The sequence below is a fragment of the Haliotis rubra genome, unplaced genomic scaffold (assembly GCF_003918875.1).
Source record: "Haliotis rubra isolate DU_JTF1 unplaced genomic scaffold, ASM391887v1 Scf3, whole genome shotgun sequence".
Taxonomy (NCBI): Eukaryota; Metazoa; Mollusca; class Gastropoda; order Lepetellida; family Haliotidae; genus Haliotis; species Haliotis rubra.
This window is the reverse complement of record NW_025766968.1, coordinates 6494445-6510915: the sequence shown is the minus strand read 5'-3', so window position 1 is coordinate 6510915 and position 16471 is coordinate 6494445. Positions and strand designations below refer to the sequence as shown.

At 41.8% G+C, this 16471-nt stretch overlaps 1 protein-coding gene across 1 annotated transcript; it reads left to right on the top strand.

Moving 5' to 3' along the window:
- The first annotated feature begins 12201 nt into the window (after window positions 1–12201).
- LOC124282518 (jerky protein homolog) lies at window positions 12202–14702 on the top strand. The gene is made up of 3 exons (XM_046718531.1): window positions 12202–12213; window positions 13487–14098; window positions 14385–14702. Exons 1-3 carry the CDS (start codon window positions 12202–12204, stop codon window positions 14700–14702), a joined length of 942 nt encoding a protein of 313 aa, XP_046574487.1.
- The last annotated feature ends 1769 nt before the right edge of the window (window positions 14703–16471 follow it).

Below are 16471 nucleotides of genomic sequence, written 5' to 3'. Positions count from 1 at the left end.
CTCAAAACAAACTACTATGTGAAAGATATGAATAAAGCTTAAGAAAATTAAGAAAAATATGACAACAATGTGAAAGATATGTATATGAATGTACATATGTATATGAATGACCAAATAAAATGTCTCTCAACATAGAAAGTTACTGTTTTCTATATACTGTAGGCATTAGTGCACTTTGAAATAGGACCATGCCACTTTATTGAAAGGTTGAAGGCAGGTGCAATCAGCAGCACTGGTGCGTAAAGTTGTTTATTTAACACTGTAGGCATTATTCACTGTAGGCATTAGTAGACTCCACCGTCACCCTTACTCTCTTTCGAGCAATTGGGGGCTCTTACGATTATTCAAATATTTTTTTTTAATTTAATATATGTATCTATAACTGTTTGATAGTGAAGCTGGAAGCGTAACGGACCTCTATGAAGATATCATGAACGTTGCTGCGAAGATAATAGCCACTAAAGCGGGAAGACCTGTTCAGAAGTTGGTATCTGCTGTTGGTACATTCTTTGCTGAAGTGGATGGGAATCTTGTGAAGGTTGGGGGCAATTCTTTGATCAGTACCTCAATCAAACAGTCGTTTGAAGATGAAGTTGTAATATGTAATGTGATTCCCCCTTTCTTGTATGCTTGCCCTTTAGGCGAACACCTGGTGTCATATCTGATGGTCCATTCATTAAATATTCACAGCTGTTTAGGATCCGATACCCAGCGGAATCTGTTTCGTCCTATAATTGTGACTGGTTACTCTCTGGCATTGACGGTATATATTTCTATAATGTTGGGCCTCTTAAGAATCTTAGCTATAGTACGTACATACCTTAACATGAATTTCAGGGTTCACGGGCAACACAACGGACAATGATCCGTTGACAGCACTAGGCTGATGGAATTTGCGCATGTTCATATATAATATTCCAGGACAATGCAGCTATGTTTGAGAGCATGTGCAAGACGTTGACACAGATTGTGGAACAAGCTAAAGACAAAACAATGTTGGGAGTCACATTTGCTGATGGCATTGTGTTGGGAGTGCTTTCGAAATCAATGGGAAGGTATGTCACCACTTTGATTCAGCTGTGATATCCGTATATACGAATGATAAAAACAGTTCCTTTATGTCCATATATAGAAAAATAAATGTTTGTTAAATGATAAAAATAAGTCAAGGTGAATGTGAACTCCCTCTCAAAGTTCCATGTTTCAAATGGAATGCAGTTAGAAGTTTTAGTGTGTTCCTTGTGAAGCTGGTCTATTGACCTCGTTAAATGACCGCCTCCGCGGTGTAGTGGTTAGAGCGTCCGCCCGGAGAGCGGAAGGTCGCGGGTTCGATCCCAGACCGCGTCATACTATTGACCTTGTTAAATTGTCTCACATAAGTTTCACGGGTATTTTCACCTGCACCAAAACGAATTTGTTTCTGAGGATAGTCTCGACAAGATATTCCTTTTATTATTGATTTCTGTTAATGGTTTGAATCGTAGTGTATCCTTTGGTTGGGTCGACTATGTGAGAGTAGTTAATGTTATATCATGCTTTTCTTCTCACGAACCGATTAAACCTTTTAATCATTTCCCAGAACTCCTACGCATACAGCTCTTCTGATAAAGCTCGTCAAGGCCCTCATCAAAGTCCCCAGATTAAGACAATAAAGGCAGCAGAACTGGCATTGTCTGGGAAAGGAAGAACTCTCAACTGGAAGGTAACACTAAGTTTATAGTAACAGGAAGGGGCAAATATCAGGAAATAGTGTATTAACTGGAACGAAGGGATGTTTCAAATTTGACAGTGGTGGTGTGATAATAATCATGAACTATTTGTAATCGGCATCAGTAGGTAAACGCATGTTGTATAGGGCTGGCATTCGATAGAGATCGATAATCGTTAACTAAATATCTATTGATTATATATTATTTTATATTATATTACATTACATTACTTTGCTTTGCTTTGCTTTGCTTTGCTTTGCTTTGCTTTACTTTGCTTTACTTTACTTTACTTTATATGATATGATATGATATTATGTGATATTATGTATAAATATCGGAGAATTAACTTTGAGCTAAAAAAATTTAAAATGTCTGAAATAAATAAATATATGTGACACCACTGTGAGCCGTGACATGTTTATGCACGTGTTATTAACAAAACAGCGTCCTGAACATAATTTAGAAGCAGTCCATTATTAAAACCCTCACGTTGTGTACTGTTTGAGTAAATTAAAATTTTCTCCTATCATAGACGTTTTTGTACGATATTTTCAACCACACTATCTATATATCAATCATTATTTATATTGTTCCTATTGACGATATTTCCGATTATCGATCTTTTTAATTAGTCCAGATGTTATATTTTAAGAAATAACTTGAAAGGTATCTTCAGAAAATTAGGGTTGATCATGTCATTGCTGGCTATCCCACACCAGATATAATTACAACTCCTCGTGTTCTCCTAAATCACGTGACCTCTTCTTTCAAGGAACACAGTGATCATGCCAAGGAGATTTCCGAGGTCATCAACAATGTGAAGATCCCTGAATCAGCGGACAGCAAGGGAGTCAGGAAGGCGTATTCGGCCTTTGCGGAAACATTCCTGGATCAAACCAAGTATGTAGATATTGGTCATAGTCTTGTTGGAAATGTATTACTGATACTGACATTGATAATGTTGAACCGCTAGTTCAGAAAGGTTTGATTCGTATTATTCTCAACAACCTCAGCTGTAGTGAGAGAGTTGGGTTTTACGCTTAAGAAACGGGACCCTGGTTCGATTCCTCACGTGGGTACAATGTATGAAGTCCATTTCTGGTGCCCCCCGCCGTGATATTGCTGTAATCATTCTGAAAACTGCGAAAAACTATATTCACTCAATCAGTCAATCAGTTTAGTATAAAAGCCCTTGTGACTAATTGCTCAGCACAATACATTGTATTATTATTTTACAGAAAAGCCCGAATTCAATCAGATCTGAACCAAGGATCCATATCTTTTGCTCTTCGTGTTCTGGAGACAAAGAACGAGGACATGTATGACCAGGCTTTCAAAATTGTGAACCAAACAGAGTTCGATTCTAAGGTACAGATAACACATTCCGCCTATTATAGCACATTCCGCCTTTCTACATGAAAGAATAAAATAAGGATCTTAAATGGGATCCACATCCGGGTTCATACTGCTTTTCAGTGATCCAATTTGCCTTTAACACCCATTGGAATCTGTTTCGTCTGTAAATCGAGACCTCTTTGTTCTGAAGCACTGATATTATATAGTTACTTGGAGTTCTTGATAAGCTGTATAAATCTTGGGCTTAACGTTGTTCAAAACGTCATTGAATTGGTCTAAGGATCTAATTAGTTTACAGTGTTATACAAGCTTGATTTCATAGTCAGTTGTACCAAAAAATAAGTTTCTTTAATTTCAACATTTTGAAATAATTGACCATTGGTTGGAAAACGAGTTACAACAGATACTTATTTCAGAAAAACAAAGCCATGATTATGGAAGCTTTCCGGGTAGTCGATGAAGCGTTGAAGGACGATAGCTACGGCTGGTATGAGAACCATAATTTGAAATGCTTGACATCAAACCTTACAGTGATGGCAATAAGAGGAGTGAAGTACGTACCTAAGTTCCATTTTATTTGCATATATTTATAAATGAAACAAATATATGGTTGAAAACTAAAACCAATTTATTCACGTGTATAAACTTTTGCCAGATTGAAAGAAACATGTACTTGTTTGAAAATACGTTCAACCTCCTGTTTTTGTTTAATTTTGTTTAAAGAATACATCGGTATATTCTTTTATAGAAATAATTATCAAATCTACTGTGACTATATTTGAAATTTCAATATTTTGCCTAATGCATATGAAATCACTGAATCGTTTCAATGATACACATTGTAGAGATTGTCAGTGATGCTATACCATTCCCATACAGGAACGGTAGACAGCTGACCATGGGGGACTACTCGGTGCTAGTCTCCATCATCAAAACGTGTATTGAGAAGGACTTCTACCACCCAGACACTGGAGAGCTGGAAGGCATCTACTACACACTGTTTTCCCATTTCGCCCCTAATGTGTTGAGAATGGTAATATTCACATAATATTATGATTTGTGTTTAAGAAATAACGTCCATCACCACGTATAGCGTAATAAATTTTTAAAGTATAGTTTAAGCTGAACTAGTATAAGAAAAACATACACAGTAAATCAATGCTTCATTACACACAGTGGTTGGTTTTGCCTGAAACTATTATAGTTTAAGCATTATTATTGTCATGCTTTGTTACTACCCGTGAAGGTCCGGGCTAGAATTGATCTTCAGTAATCCATGCTTGTCGTAAAAGGCGACTAACGGAATCGGATGGGCAGGTTCGCTGATTTGATTGACACATGTCATCGGTTCCCAATTGCGCAAATCAATGCTCATGCTGTTGATCAGTGGATTGTCTGGTCTAGACTCGATTATTTATAGACAACCGTCATATAGCTGGAATACTGCTGAGTGCGGCGTAAAACTTAACACACTCACTCACTCCAAACACGCATACATTCTTTCACATATATTCCAAAAGGTCTATATAAATGCATACATACAGAATTGAAGTACAAAGAGTTTTACCGAAAACAAAGATGTGAACTGATCAGACAATGATGTAGACGGCATCTCCCCTGCTTCATTAGAATCCAGTTACTCCGTATCCTGTTTACAGTTGTCTGATATCGGCGAGATGGACTGGGCTGAACCGTTGCGTGAGGGCTTCATTGACCTTCTGGAACATGACTCGGAACGTATTCGGGAGATGGCCGCAGTTCAAGTACGGGTTATGGGTTCCAATAATGAGACGGTGCTTGCAAACGACATGGAAAAACTCATCAGTGCTTATTTTGACACCGAGAAGCACCATTTGCTTGGTGAGTAACGTTGGTCATGCGTTTGTCATATATGTCATATTTGTGTTGATATTGCTTTATACAAAACAAATAACGGAATCAGGACTTGTAAAGTCATCGGAAGTTTAATCATAAAAGCTTTCTCAATATTCACAAAAAATGGGATTAGCGTGATAGGAATAACATTGGAGTTTCTGTGGAAAGCAGATTGCATTTGTTATTAAAATAGTAATCGGTGTTTATCTGTTTTTGTAACAAACAGCCAGTCAAGTAATTTAATTTTCGTTACCACATTCCCAACTCATCTCAGTCCACACAACAGAATAGCTCCTGTGATGTATTTTCCGAGGGCTAGTGAAACACCACCAGGTCTTCTTAGGTAGTACTTACAATAATTACGGTGGGGTAGCCTTGTGGTTAAGGCGTTTGCTCGTCATGCCGATGATCCAGGTTCAACTCCACACATGAATACAATTTATGAAGCCCATTTCCGGTGTTCCTCGCCCGTGATGTTGCTGGAATATTGTTAAATTCTTACTCCCATTCTTAATCACACTCACTCACTCTTATACAGTCATGTTTCGCATTCCATTCAGAAACCATTGTTTCCCTGTACCCCGAGAATCCTGGTTCTGTCAACGACCAGTTCCAGACCTTCATGCGATACCATAACCCGGGCGACGGCATGACCAAGACGTACATGCTGCAGCTGTATTCAGCCGTGGCTAAACTACACCCTGAGGTTGGTTTCTGACACTTCGAAATGATCTGTATGACAAATAACAACCAGTGAGGTTATACACGCAAGACAAGAAACTAATTGTTAACTTATAATATTTGGTACCACGTGTGCATCTTCCATTATGGCGGATTTGGTTGATCAGGTATTGAATTTTATTAACGTTTGATATTCCAATTTGCATCCTTGCAACATCAACTGTCACAGAAAAACGGACTGTAAATGACACAGCATGTGAGTATCTGTTCAGTAACAAGAACTTTGAAAACACATTTTCCAGTTGTTTACTGAAAAGAATTTGAAAGACCTTTGGAAGAACGCCAAGAAAGATCCCCTCTACGCCCCTCAAACACTCATACTCATGGAAGACGTGGCCAGAAAGAACCCTGAAACAGTTGGGAAACTCCTGCCTCTTTTGCAAGACGATAGAGGTCTTGTGGAACACGCCATCCCGACGCTGATGAATGTCTTCAAACAGGTCGGGCTCAAATCGGAGGTGGGTGAATCAGATTGTACAAATATTCGGAAACTCACACAAGGAAATGACTTTGTAAAGTTGTGGCACCATTTCCCACATTGCCTCCTAGACCCCGTTCCACAAAGCGATTTTAGCCCTAAGGTGATCATAATTCCCATACCATAACATTGATTTACATTAGTCGTAGTGCTAAGTCCGTGGTGTAGTGGTTAGAGCGTCCGCCCGGAGAGCGGAAGATCGCGGGTTCGATCCTCGACCGCGTCATACCAAAAGACGTTAAAATATGGTACTTGTTGGTCCATGTCTTGCGCTCGGCATTAATGGGTACAGCAAGGACTGGTCGGCTCGGAGTCAGTATAATGTGTCTGAGCGGGGGTATTCATGCTTCACTGCGGCATGGTATCTCAGTGAGCTAGCACTATAAAACCAGCTTCAGTCTGGGCTAGTACAAGCAGCCGCACATACACATACGCACGCATGCACGTCGTCACATGAGCGAAATATTCTCAAGCACGACGTAAAACCCAATTTCACCTCACCTCACCTCACCTCACCTGTAGTGCTAAGATCGCTTTGTGGAACGAGACCCAGGAGGCAAGGTGGGAAATGGTGACACAACTTGTGTTTCCGTTGTGTTGCATCATAGAGAGGGACAGGTGGCCAAATGGTTTGAGACCTTGCCTTGTTCACTACCTGGACCCGGTGGTGACTCTTCTTACCTCCCATGGTATATCAACAATAGATTCGAACTCTTATGTTTCACCATAAAAATACGCAAATTACATTTGGGGGCTTTTCTTAAACATGTTATGTGACGCGTTGGTGATGAATGCAGTATATAATAGTTTACACCATCATATTCCGTTTTGAAAAATATCGTGGTAATCGAAAACATTCCTCAAGTCTTTAATCCCTTTCAAAACCATGACATTTCCAGAAATATGCCGAGCCGGTTATAACACACTTTGTGAAGATACTGGAACGTCCAGAAGAACAGCTGCTGTTCATATGTGTGCTGGACGGCATGCGGACTGTTGGCGGCAAACATGTTCACCTTCTGACTAAACACAAGGCCACCCTGGAGAAGGTGAAGGCAAGAGCGGACATACAATACACCAAAGATGGAGTCACTGCTCTGTTGGACTTGATTGAGGGTCGAAGGTACCTACGACTGATCTTTTTACGAAAAGTCACAATTGGTGATGTGATCATGGATATCTTATCTGAATATTTACAATATTACAGTTGCTTGCCTCACTCTTTGAAAGGTTAAAGTTGGCATATTTTCGTTAGTATCATTTCACCAAAATACGTTTAGTTTGGACACAATGTTTAGTTACAGGAAATTAGTATTGCTAGGGATAAATGGTATCATGATCGTATACTTCAGCCTGGCGGCCTTATCTGATGACATCAAAGACACGCAGGAGGATGTACAGGAACTCGACGCCAAGATCTCGGTTACTCAGAAAAATGTCAAGGTCGTCACAAAGGAGGTCGGCAGGCAGAAGAAGGAAATAAAAACAGTGAAGAAGGACGTGAAAACTCAGGGAAAGAAGATTGGTGCTCTGGAGGAGACGGTGGACGAAACTGTAGCTAAGGTGGAAGAAATAGATGGCAAGGTGAGGGCTTGTAACAACACCCTATCTGTGAGCGATCTTCGGCAGAGGTATGCAATCTCATGTTATTGTTGACTATGAATACAGGTGAAACAATTGATGAAAACATTCCAATGCTTGTTTGGTATTCTGCTAATAAAGTTTGTTTGACATTCTCCAGACTCTGAGCCATGCTCCCTTCTGGTCCCGAGATGTCTCCAAGCTTCTCAACCCTAAGGGGGACCACGACTGGAGGTTGCTGTCAACTCGCCTAGGTTACAACAACGTTGACATCCGAGGCTGGGCCCAGCAACATGACCCCTGTATGGCCCTGCTGAACGAGTGGTATGCAACCCGTAAAACCAGCGAGGCCTCGTATGCTGTGTTGACGGCTCTACAAGAGATGAACCGGATGGATGCAGCCTCCATTGTGGAGAATGCCATGAAGATGGCAGGTAACCTGCAACTAGTCAGTCAATGGCCACACGAAAGTTCCCTTTACAGTCTGTAAGATGTTTGCAGATAGAATAAATTACTGAAATTCCCTGTCCTGAAGTTAAAATGTTAAACAAAAATATTGATTACGAACAATTACTACGTATTGCATAGACCTGAGTGTGCACTCTTGCTCTCCACAGAGACGGTAGTCGAGGATGAGCCGTTCGAGTATGCCTCCCCTCCAGCCGTCTTCATCAGCTACCAGTGGGGAATCCAGAACGAGGTGAAACTGCTGAAGCGCCACCTGGAGATGGCGGGCTACGAATGCTGGATGGACATTGGTCAGATGGGAGGAGGAGACAAGCTGTTTGAGAAGATTGACCAGGGAATCCGGGGCTCCAAAGTGATTATCAGCTGTGTGACGGAGAAATATGCCAAGTCGCCCAACTGTAACAGAGAGGTGGGTTGATTAAATGAGGACCACACACGAATTATTTAAACAAGCCGACGTTTTGTGGTATTGCTCTAGTATGATGCAGAAAGCACAGAATATACACACGTTTCTAAATTTCGCTTCAGGTGAATCTGTCGGTGAGCATGGGACGCCCCATCATCCCCCCTCCTGATGGAGAAACAGACATGGCCCCCAGCTGGTTCCATGGGCCCAATCTTCAGCGAGTACCTGTTCATCCGCTTCTTCACTCGCCCAGGAGAGGAGACGGGGGATGACAGATACTGGTCAGGAGCCAAGTTCCAGGAGCTTCTGATGCAGCTCAACTACAACGGCATCGTGCCAGACGAGGCTAAGGTTATGAAAGGTACACAAAAAGTTAACCGTGCGGAGTTGCGTCCCCTGAACGTAATAGATCATCGGTTTGGCGTGGGCCCAAATCCCACGGCTGCACTAATGAACCATACATTAGTAGTGGGAGCATTCTATACTTTCCGACGTGTTTTCTATTCCAACATGAACATTAGCAATTTGAACATATCATCTGGAGTGATTTCCTAATTGAAGCGGGAGTTGTATTTACAGTTATAAAGTCGTCAGACGGGGTCAACTGAATGTCCTGAAGAAGCCCGGTGACAATGATGCCGAGTCTATCCTCTGAAATCAATGGGTTTATGACATCGAAGTGTCGATGCAGAATATATACTGAGTCAAAAAAGAAACTTCACAAAATGTAATTTGAAAAATAATGAATAATTATTCTCTGATGATACATCTATGTATCCGAAATGGGATCCCTATCTTTCGACTCTAGAAAAACGTTTGCAAAACCCACTCAAACCCATCCACTTGTCGTGCAAATGACGTTAGTGCCAAATCAGGTTTTGCACGTGCAGTCGATCACGTGATTTTCTCATCGAAGTTTTCATCATATGCACGTGTTTGCATTGGCCTCAAGAATTGAAAAAAACACTTTTAAACCACAGTTCTAACGGTACTTGAAATGCCACGATTGTCAAATGTGCAACGTGAACGTGTCGTTGGCATGTTGCAAGCGGGAAGATCAGTTATTGACGTCGCAAGAGCAATGGGATGCAGTCGTCGTACTGTGTATGACTTGCTAGGTCGTCTACAACAAACTGGCACCACTTCTGATCGCCCAAGGTCGGGTCGTCCACGTGTGACGTCACGAGCAGAAGACCGTCAGATCGCCTTACGTCACCTACGTGACAGATTTCTGCCGGCTACACGAACCAGGGCTGAGATGTTTAGAGGTCGACTGTCCTCACAGACCATTCGAAATCGGTTGCGGGCTGCCAATCTCCATTCTCGACGTCCATATCGTGGGCCAATATTGACGCCGTTTCATCAACGTCAATGTCTGCTGTGGGCCCAACGTCACCTCCGATGGACCCAGAGAGACTGGAATCGAGTCGTCTTTAGCGATGAATCCAGGTTTACCCTCAGATTCGCGGACGGCAGGCATAGAGTCTGGAGACGACGTCATGAACGGTATGCCCAATGTTGTGTACAGGAAGTCGACAGATTCGGGGGCGGAAGTTGCATGGTGTGGGGTGCTTTCTGTGGGAACAACCGTTCCCGACTTCTGGTCATCCGTGGAAACCTCACAGCTGCTTACCGCGACCAGGTGCTCACCCCTGAACTCGTTCCTTTCATGGCGGCTTATGGCCCAGGTCTACAGTTCCAGCATGGTAATGCTCGGCCGCATACCGCGATGTTGACACGAAATTTCCTTCAAAACGCTGGGATCAACGTCATGGACTGGCCATCGAGGTCCCCTGACCTTAATCCAATAGAGCACGTTTGGGATGCACTTGGGAGAAGGCTTCGTGGTCTTAGGAACCAACCTCAGAATTTGCAGGAACTTGGCGCTGCCTTGCAAGAGCAAAGGCGCAGAATCCCCAACCACGTGTTCACAAGCTTCAGGCAGTCGATGAGGAGACGGTGTTTGGCAGTGGTGAATGCGCGGGGCGGCCATACACGATATTGAACTGAGACATTTCGCATTTTTATTCTTGTGACTTGACATTCTGTATACCCATGTTTTGGAACGGCGGTGTAGCCTAATGGAACTGATTATGGCACTGTCAGTGTATCGAGTACATCACACAGATCTCAGCAATGAAATGATAACAATTTAACCATCTTACCATCTCTTGTTCTTTTATAGTGCCCTGAAGAAAGAATGTGAAGTTTCTTTTTTGACTCAGTATATTTGAAATGACTGCTTTTGCTGCAATCTTAAACTTGTGAATATCCAACCATGTACTTTGTCAATAATGTATATTAGGTAGGAAACTGTGCTTCATTCATGTACGTATATGTTTTGTTCTTTGGAATAACATAAAAGCTTGAGATCACACAAGGTAATATTTTTCTTCTTGCAGAATACAAGAAGTGGTGGGTTCCATTTGTTGAAGATATAAAGATTGACAAGAAAAAACGGGGTAACAATGGAGGCACGCCTCAACCCAAGTCTACAGAGTCAGCAGAGGTAGTAATAATGGCCATTTGATTGTAACTTGCTTTCCCTAGGATGAATATGTATTCGCCACATTCTTTAATGCGTTTTTAATTGAGTATCAGCTTACTCTTCTTGTGCCCATTTATTTCTGGTGTCCTCCGCCGTGATATTGCTGAAATATTGCTAGAAGCGGCGTAAAACTAAACTCACTTACTCACCCACCCACCCACTCACTCACTCTTCTTATTAACATCGTAGGTTGCCGCGGTGTCCCCTGACGTGTTCATCTCCTATCAGTGGGGCAAACAGAAGCAGATAATCCTCCTCTACCGACGTCTCACCAGCCTCGGCTACACCTGCTGGATGGACATTCACCAGATGGGAGGTGGGGACTCCCTCTACGACAAGATCGACCGGGGGGTGCGGGGCTGCAAGGTCATACTCAGCTGTATAACCACCAAGTATGCCCTGTCTGCCAACTGCAGGAGGGAGGTCAGTCTGGCTGATGCCCTGAAGAAGCCAATAGTTCCTCTGTTACTGGAGAAGACAACATGGCCTCCTTCCGGTCCCATGAGCATGGTGTTCACACAGCTTCTCTACATCAACTTCTCCAAGGACGAAAGTGTACAGGAGAAATGGACAGGCAAGGAGTTCGATGAAATGGTTGGCAAAATTAACAAACAAATGCCGGCTTTTTCAGAAAGGGACAGAAACACATCTTCTTCAATCAGGATGTCCTCAACTGCTGCCAATGGAACCAAGGCGATTCCTCACCAGCCCTCAAAGACGGATGAGGATGCCCACACTGTCCCTGCCCGTGCTGCTACCTCTCAGAAAAACCCTAAACCACAAACCCCTTCCTCAGGACCACAGAAGTCTAAATCTTGCACTATCATTTGATGCTAGTGTAGTTCTTTAGAATAACACTTACTCTGATTTAATTATCAGAGAACTTGTACATCTGTGATTATCATGTCTGTGATCTAGCATTATATATTTAATAAAACATCCGTTTATTTTCTTTATATTTTAAATTTTGTTTCTGATTAAATATCCTTTACAGGTTATGTTGGATCTTTAGAAAGATGAAGGGTGTGTCAAATTTGTAATGGGTTGTAAAGTAAGAGTTTAAAAAATTGTTCAGGGGAATTTACTGCATTTCATTGACTTTCCTACTAATGTTAAACATGCCCGATTTACTTAGAATAACAAATGGGTGTTACGTTACCCTCTCTCTGGGTTTGAGATCAATAACTGTGATATCACAGCAACTGAATCAAAATGAAACTGAAATTGTTATTATACGAATATGAAAGAGGGAAACCTCGGCCTTATATATTATTTATTTTATACTGATGAAGACTTTAGGTGACTTATTGAATATAACACCAACACCAAAATTCATCCGAAAACCCACGGCCAGCTTTACATCTTAAAGACGATTTAGAAAAGTAACATACATATTCGGTAATCATTGGGGGCGGTGGAGTAGCCTAGTGGTTATGCGTTCTCTCGTCACGCCAATGACCCGGGTTCGATTCCCCACATGATGCATCGTTGCACAAAATTGCTCTTTCCTCAAAATATCTCCATATTGAGACAGTAAAAAACACATACTGTCATCTACTCACCTGAATCTCTTTTTCTGTTCCTGGAAATGCCGGAAAACATGATTTCCCCATACGTTATGCAAACAAACACGATCGGGCACTACACTAGTTGGATGCTGTGAAATAAACTAATGCTCAAAAGAAATTATACACCGCAAAATATTACATAAAAGGTCACACACAAAAATGAATTGATAAAACCATACTGAGCCATGTCATACACGTACACACCCATCCTTTACGGGAACAAACGGCGAACTGGTTAACGAATCGCCTAAACGTCGTCAATATTTCTTTCATATATCTATGCTGCTGAACACTCGGAAGTGGAAACTTTGATCCTAGTGTCCAGATTTACAGAGTTTCGCTGTATAAAATCATTAGCTATGTGTTATTGTGTCGTTTATTTGAAAGTTACACTACAACTCTTTTGTTTACGGGTGTAGTATAACCAACCGAAATATTGGTTATACTCTGGGGACTACTTTCTTCTGTTCATCTGCTTCTTAAAGAGACATGGAAATGCAAAAGATCAAATCAACCTTTATTTCGGGAATTACGTTTTTGAAACCTTGACATTAACCGTAAATTCCAAAGACCCAGCCTCACACGTGGTCGTCGCCCTCGCAGAACCTTCATGACCCCGTTTTTTCCGCGGTTTTAGGATGTTGCTCACCATCTCCTCTTGTTGCTCGTTTACACGGTTGTACTTTCTGATTTCATTGCTTCTGGGCCCAGTGGTTCGTGCGATCAACTGCTCATCCACCCTGTTGTTGAATACAGGAAGAACATCCAAAAGCAAGTTTAGATTTCCTAAGTAAACACTTTGGTGAAGTATTTGGACATTCAGTGGGGAAATCTACAATCGGTGACATCCTGAAGTCCAAGGAAAAATGGCTTACCATTCCGGAAGATTCTGCGGCCCTGTCTCGAGCAAGAAACGCCAAACATAAGAAAATGGAGGAGGCGCTCTTTTTATGGATGAATGACATGACCAGTAAGAATGCAGCTGTTAATGACGAGATGTTGATTCTGAAAGCGAAAGACTTCGGTGACAAGTTGTCAATTAAGGATTTCGCGTATTCTCGTGGATGGCTGGCCAGGTTCAAATCTCGACACTCGATTTCGAAGCAAGTGCTCCAGGGTGAAGCAGCCAGTGCCGACAAGACTGCAGTCATCGCGGGGAGGGAGGAACTGAAGAAAGTTTTAAGCGAGTACGACGCCGAAGCTATTTTCAACATTGATGAAACAGGACTTTTTTACAGATTAGGACCGAATTACACCCTAGCAACTAAAGCCACGCCTGGTGTGAAACGGTCAAAGGACAGAATAACTGTGGCATTGTGTGCAAATGCAAGCGGAACTGTAAAAGTAAAGCCATTTGTGATCGCTAAGGCAAGAAGACCGAGGTGTTTCGGACGTGATTTTAACCCAGAAGTCTATGTGAGATATCGACACAATACAAAGGCGTGGATGACAAGTGAGCTGTTTTGTGATTGGTTGTTGTACTTTGACAGACAGATGCGGTCACGTGGACTTAAAGTGATTTTGCTTCTCGACAACGCTGCAAGTCACAAGTGTGCTTCACTAACTTTGCGAAATGTGACCTTGCATTTTTTTGCCACCAAACACAACGTCACATATTCAACCGATGGATGCAGGGATAATTCGGATACTACAGAGATCGCTTGTGAGACATTACATCACCTGTGCCGAGGAGGGGCGTGACCAGAAACTGACTGTGAGACAGGCACTTCTCTTTGTGAAAACTAGCTGGGACGAAGTTAGTGCGCAAACAATTAGCAACTGTTACAGACATGTGGACATTATTTCTGAAGGTGATTCAGATTCTGTGGATGAAGATGACATTGCATTGTCGGAGCTGAGACTTCTCCTTAATGAGTATCCTTCATCGGATGTTGTGAGCGCCGAAGAATATGTCGCCGAAGAAGACAGTGAGTCAACATGCGAGCCACTCATCGGACAGCGCAATCATTGACATTGTCCAACCAACTGACGACTGTGAAGAAGAAGAGGAGGAAAGTGATCCAGCCCCCCGTTCCACCAAGTTGTACAGAGGCAGAGAAATACTTGGAAAGTCTGGTGACATATTTTGAGACAATCGGGGATGAGATGTTACTCGGCAAAATTATTGATGTCAAGAATTCCATGAAAAAGGTTAAAAGAACACAGACAACCATGAAAGACTTTTTGCTCTGATTTATTGTTGTGCCAGCTATCCATCGTTTTATAAGCTTTACATTAAATGCTTATTTGTTTTATCCAGAGTCGTGTCGTTTTTGTAATAGAAAGGGAAGCAACTCTTGCTTGAACTTGGGTCTTGATTCAGTAGTCCGGACAATTCGGTATCCGGACAAATTTGCTGAGAAACGCAACTGTCCGGATTAACGAGGCTTCACTGTAGTCGTCTTGCACATGTTGCATTGCCCTCAATGAAAGGTTTGTGTAGAAACCTGAAAAATACATATTATGTACATTAATCTTTTCATTCAACAATATTTAAAGTGACAAAAAAATCATCAAAAATGGAAACCGGACTTCAACCTCTTAGTCTTGCATATGTAAACAATCTACATGTCAGCAATTTAGTACCTGACATGCTAACACCTACAAAAACCTATGCTTAAAAATTATGGGGAGGGGAGTTCGGGGTGGTATTAGTTTTTTTTACATGAAGGGGTCACTTACTTTGTACATATACATTTTAGGGGGCGGTCATTTCGCGGCTCGTAGTATAACCAACCACTTCGTGGATTAAACTGCACATACGAGTCATTAGACTAACAACTAGTCTCTGAAATGAACATATTTTACTGAAAAAAGTTCATAGTGAAAAAAAATATAATATAATGAAAAGGAGCCCTGAGACTTTCTTCATTTTCAGAAGCTGAGGAAATGTAGACTTGCCACATTTTCTAGACTTGCGTGGGCTTTCTTGGATATATTTGCTTCAGGGTCTGTACGACAGACTAACGAGTCATATATAACTTATACTTATACACATGGGTAAGGTAAAGTACGATTAGAAGCTCAAGTTTCATATGCATCTTCATTACAAAGTCAGTTTATTGTAAAGGCTTTTCAGAGCCTATTCAATTCTTTTCACACAATATCGTCACAGCATTCCGTTAATGGTCCTGTGATGTTGCTGGAATATTGCTAAAAGCGGCATAAAGCCAAACTTAGTCAGTCAGTCTCGGGCGTCAAACATAGGTTACTGGGAAACAATGGTAAAAGCGTCGGCTCATCACCCCGAAGACCCGGGTTCGATTTCCCATATATGCACAATATGTGAAGCCGAATTCTGGTGTTCGCCGCTGTAGTACTGCTGCAGTATTGCTGAAAGCAATTGGTATTACCATACCGATATATTGGTAAAACCATACTCAGTCAGTCCACAAAGCGATCCTATCCCTACGACAATGTTATAATGTGAGACTGTGCCTTAGCGCTGAGTCCGCTCTGTCGCACGGGAACCTGTTCTTCCTGTTATTTAAACGGGTTGATATCTGGTTGTGTAACTCCATGCGTGACTGATTTTATTGCTAAGGAATATGCACCTTGTGTACGCGGTTATGGACACATTCCTCTGGATATACACAGCTACAGGTGACACGTCAAAGGAGCCTTGTTTTAAATGCATTCACACTCCTCGAATCAGGTGATTCAAAATCCACTTTGTTCCCCGGGTACCTCGACTGTGTGTTTGGCTTTGCCTTTTCACCTTTTTCTTTATAACAGACTTTC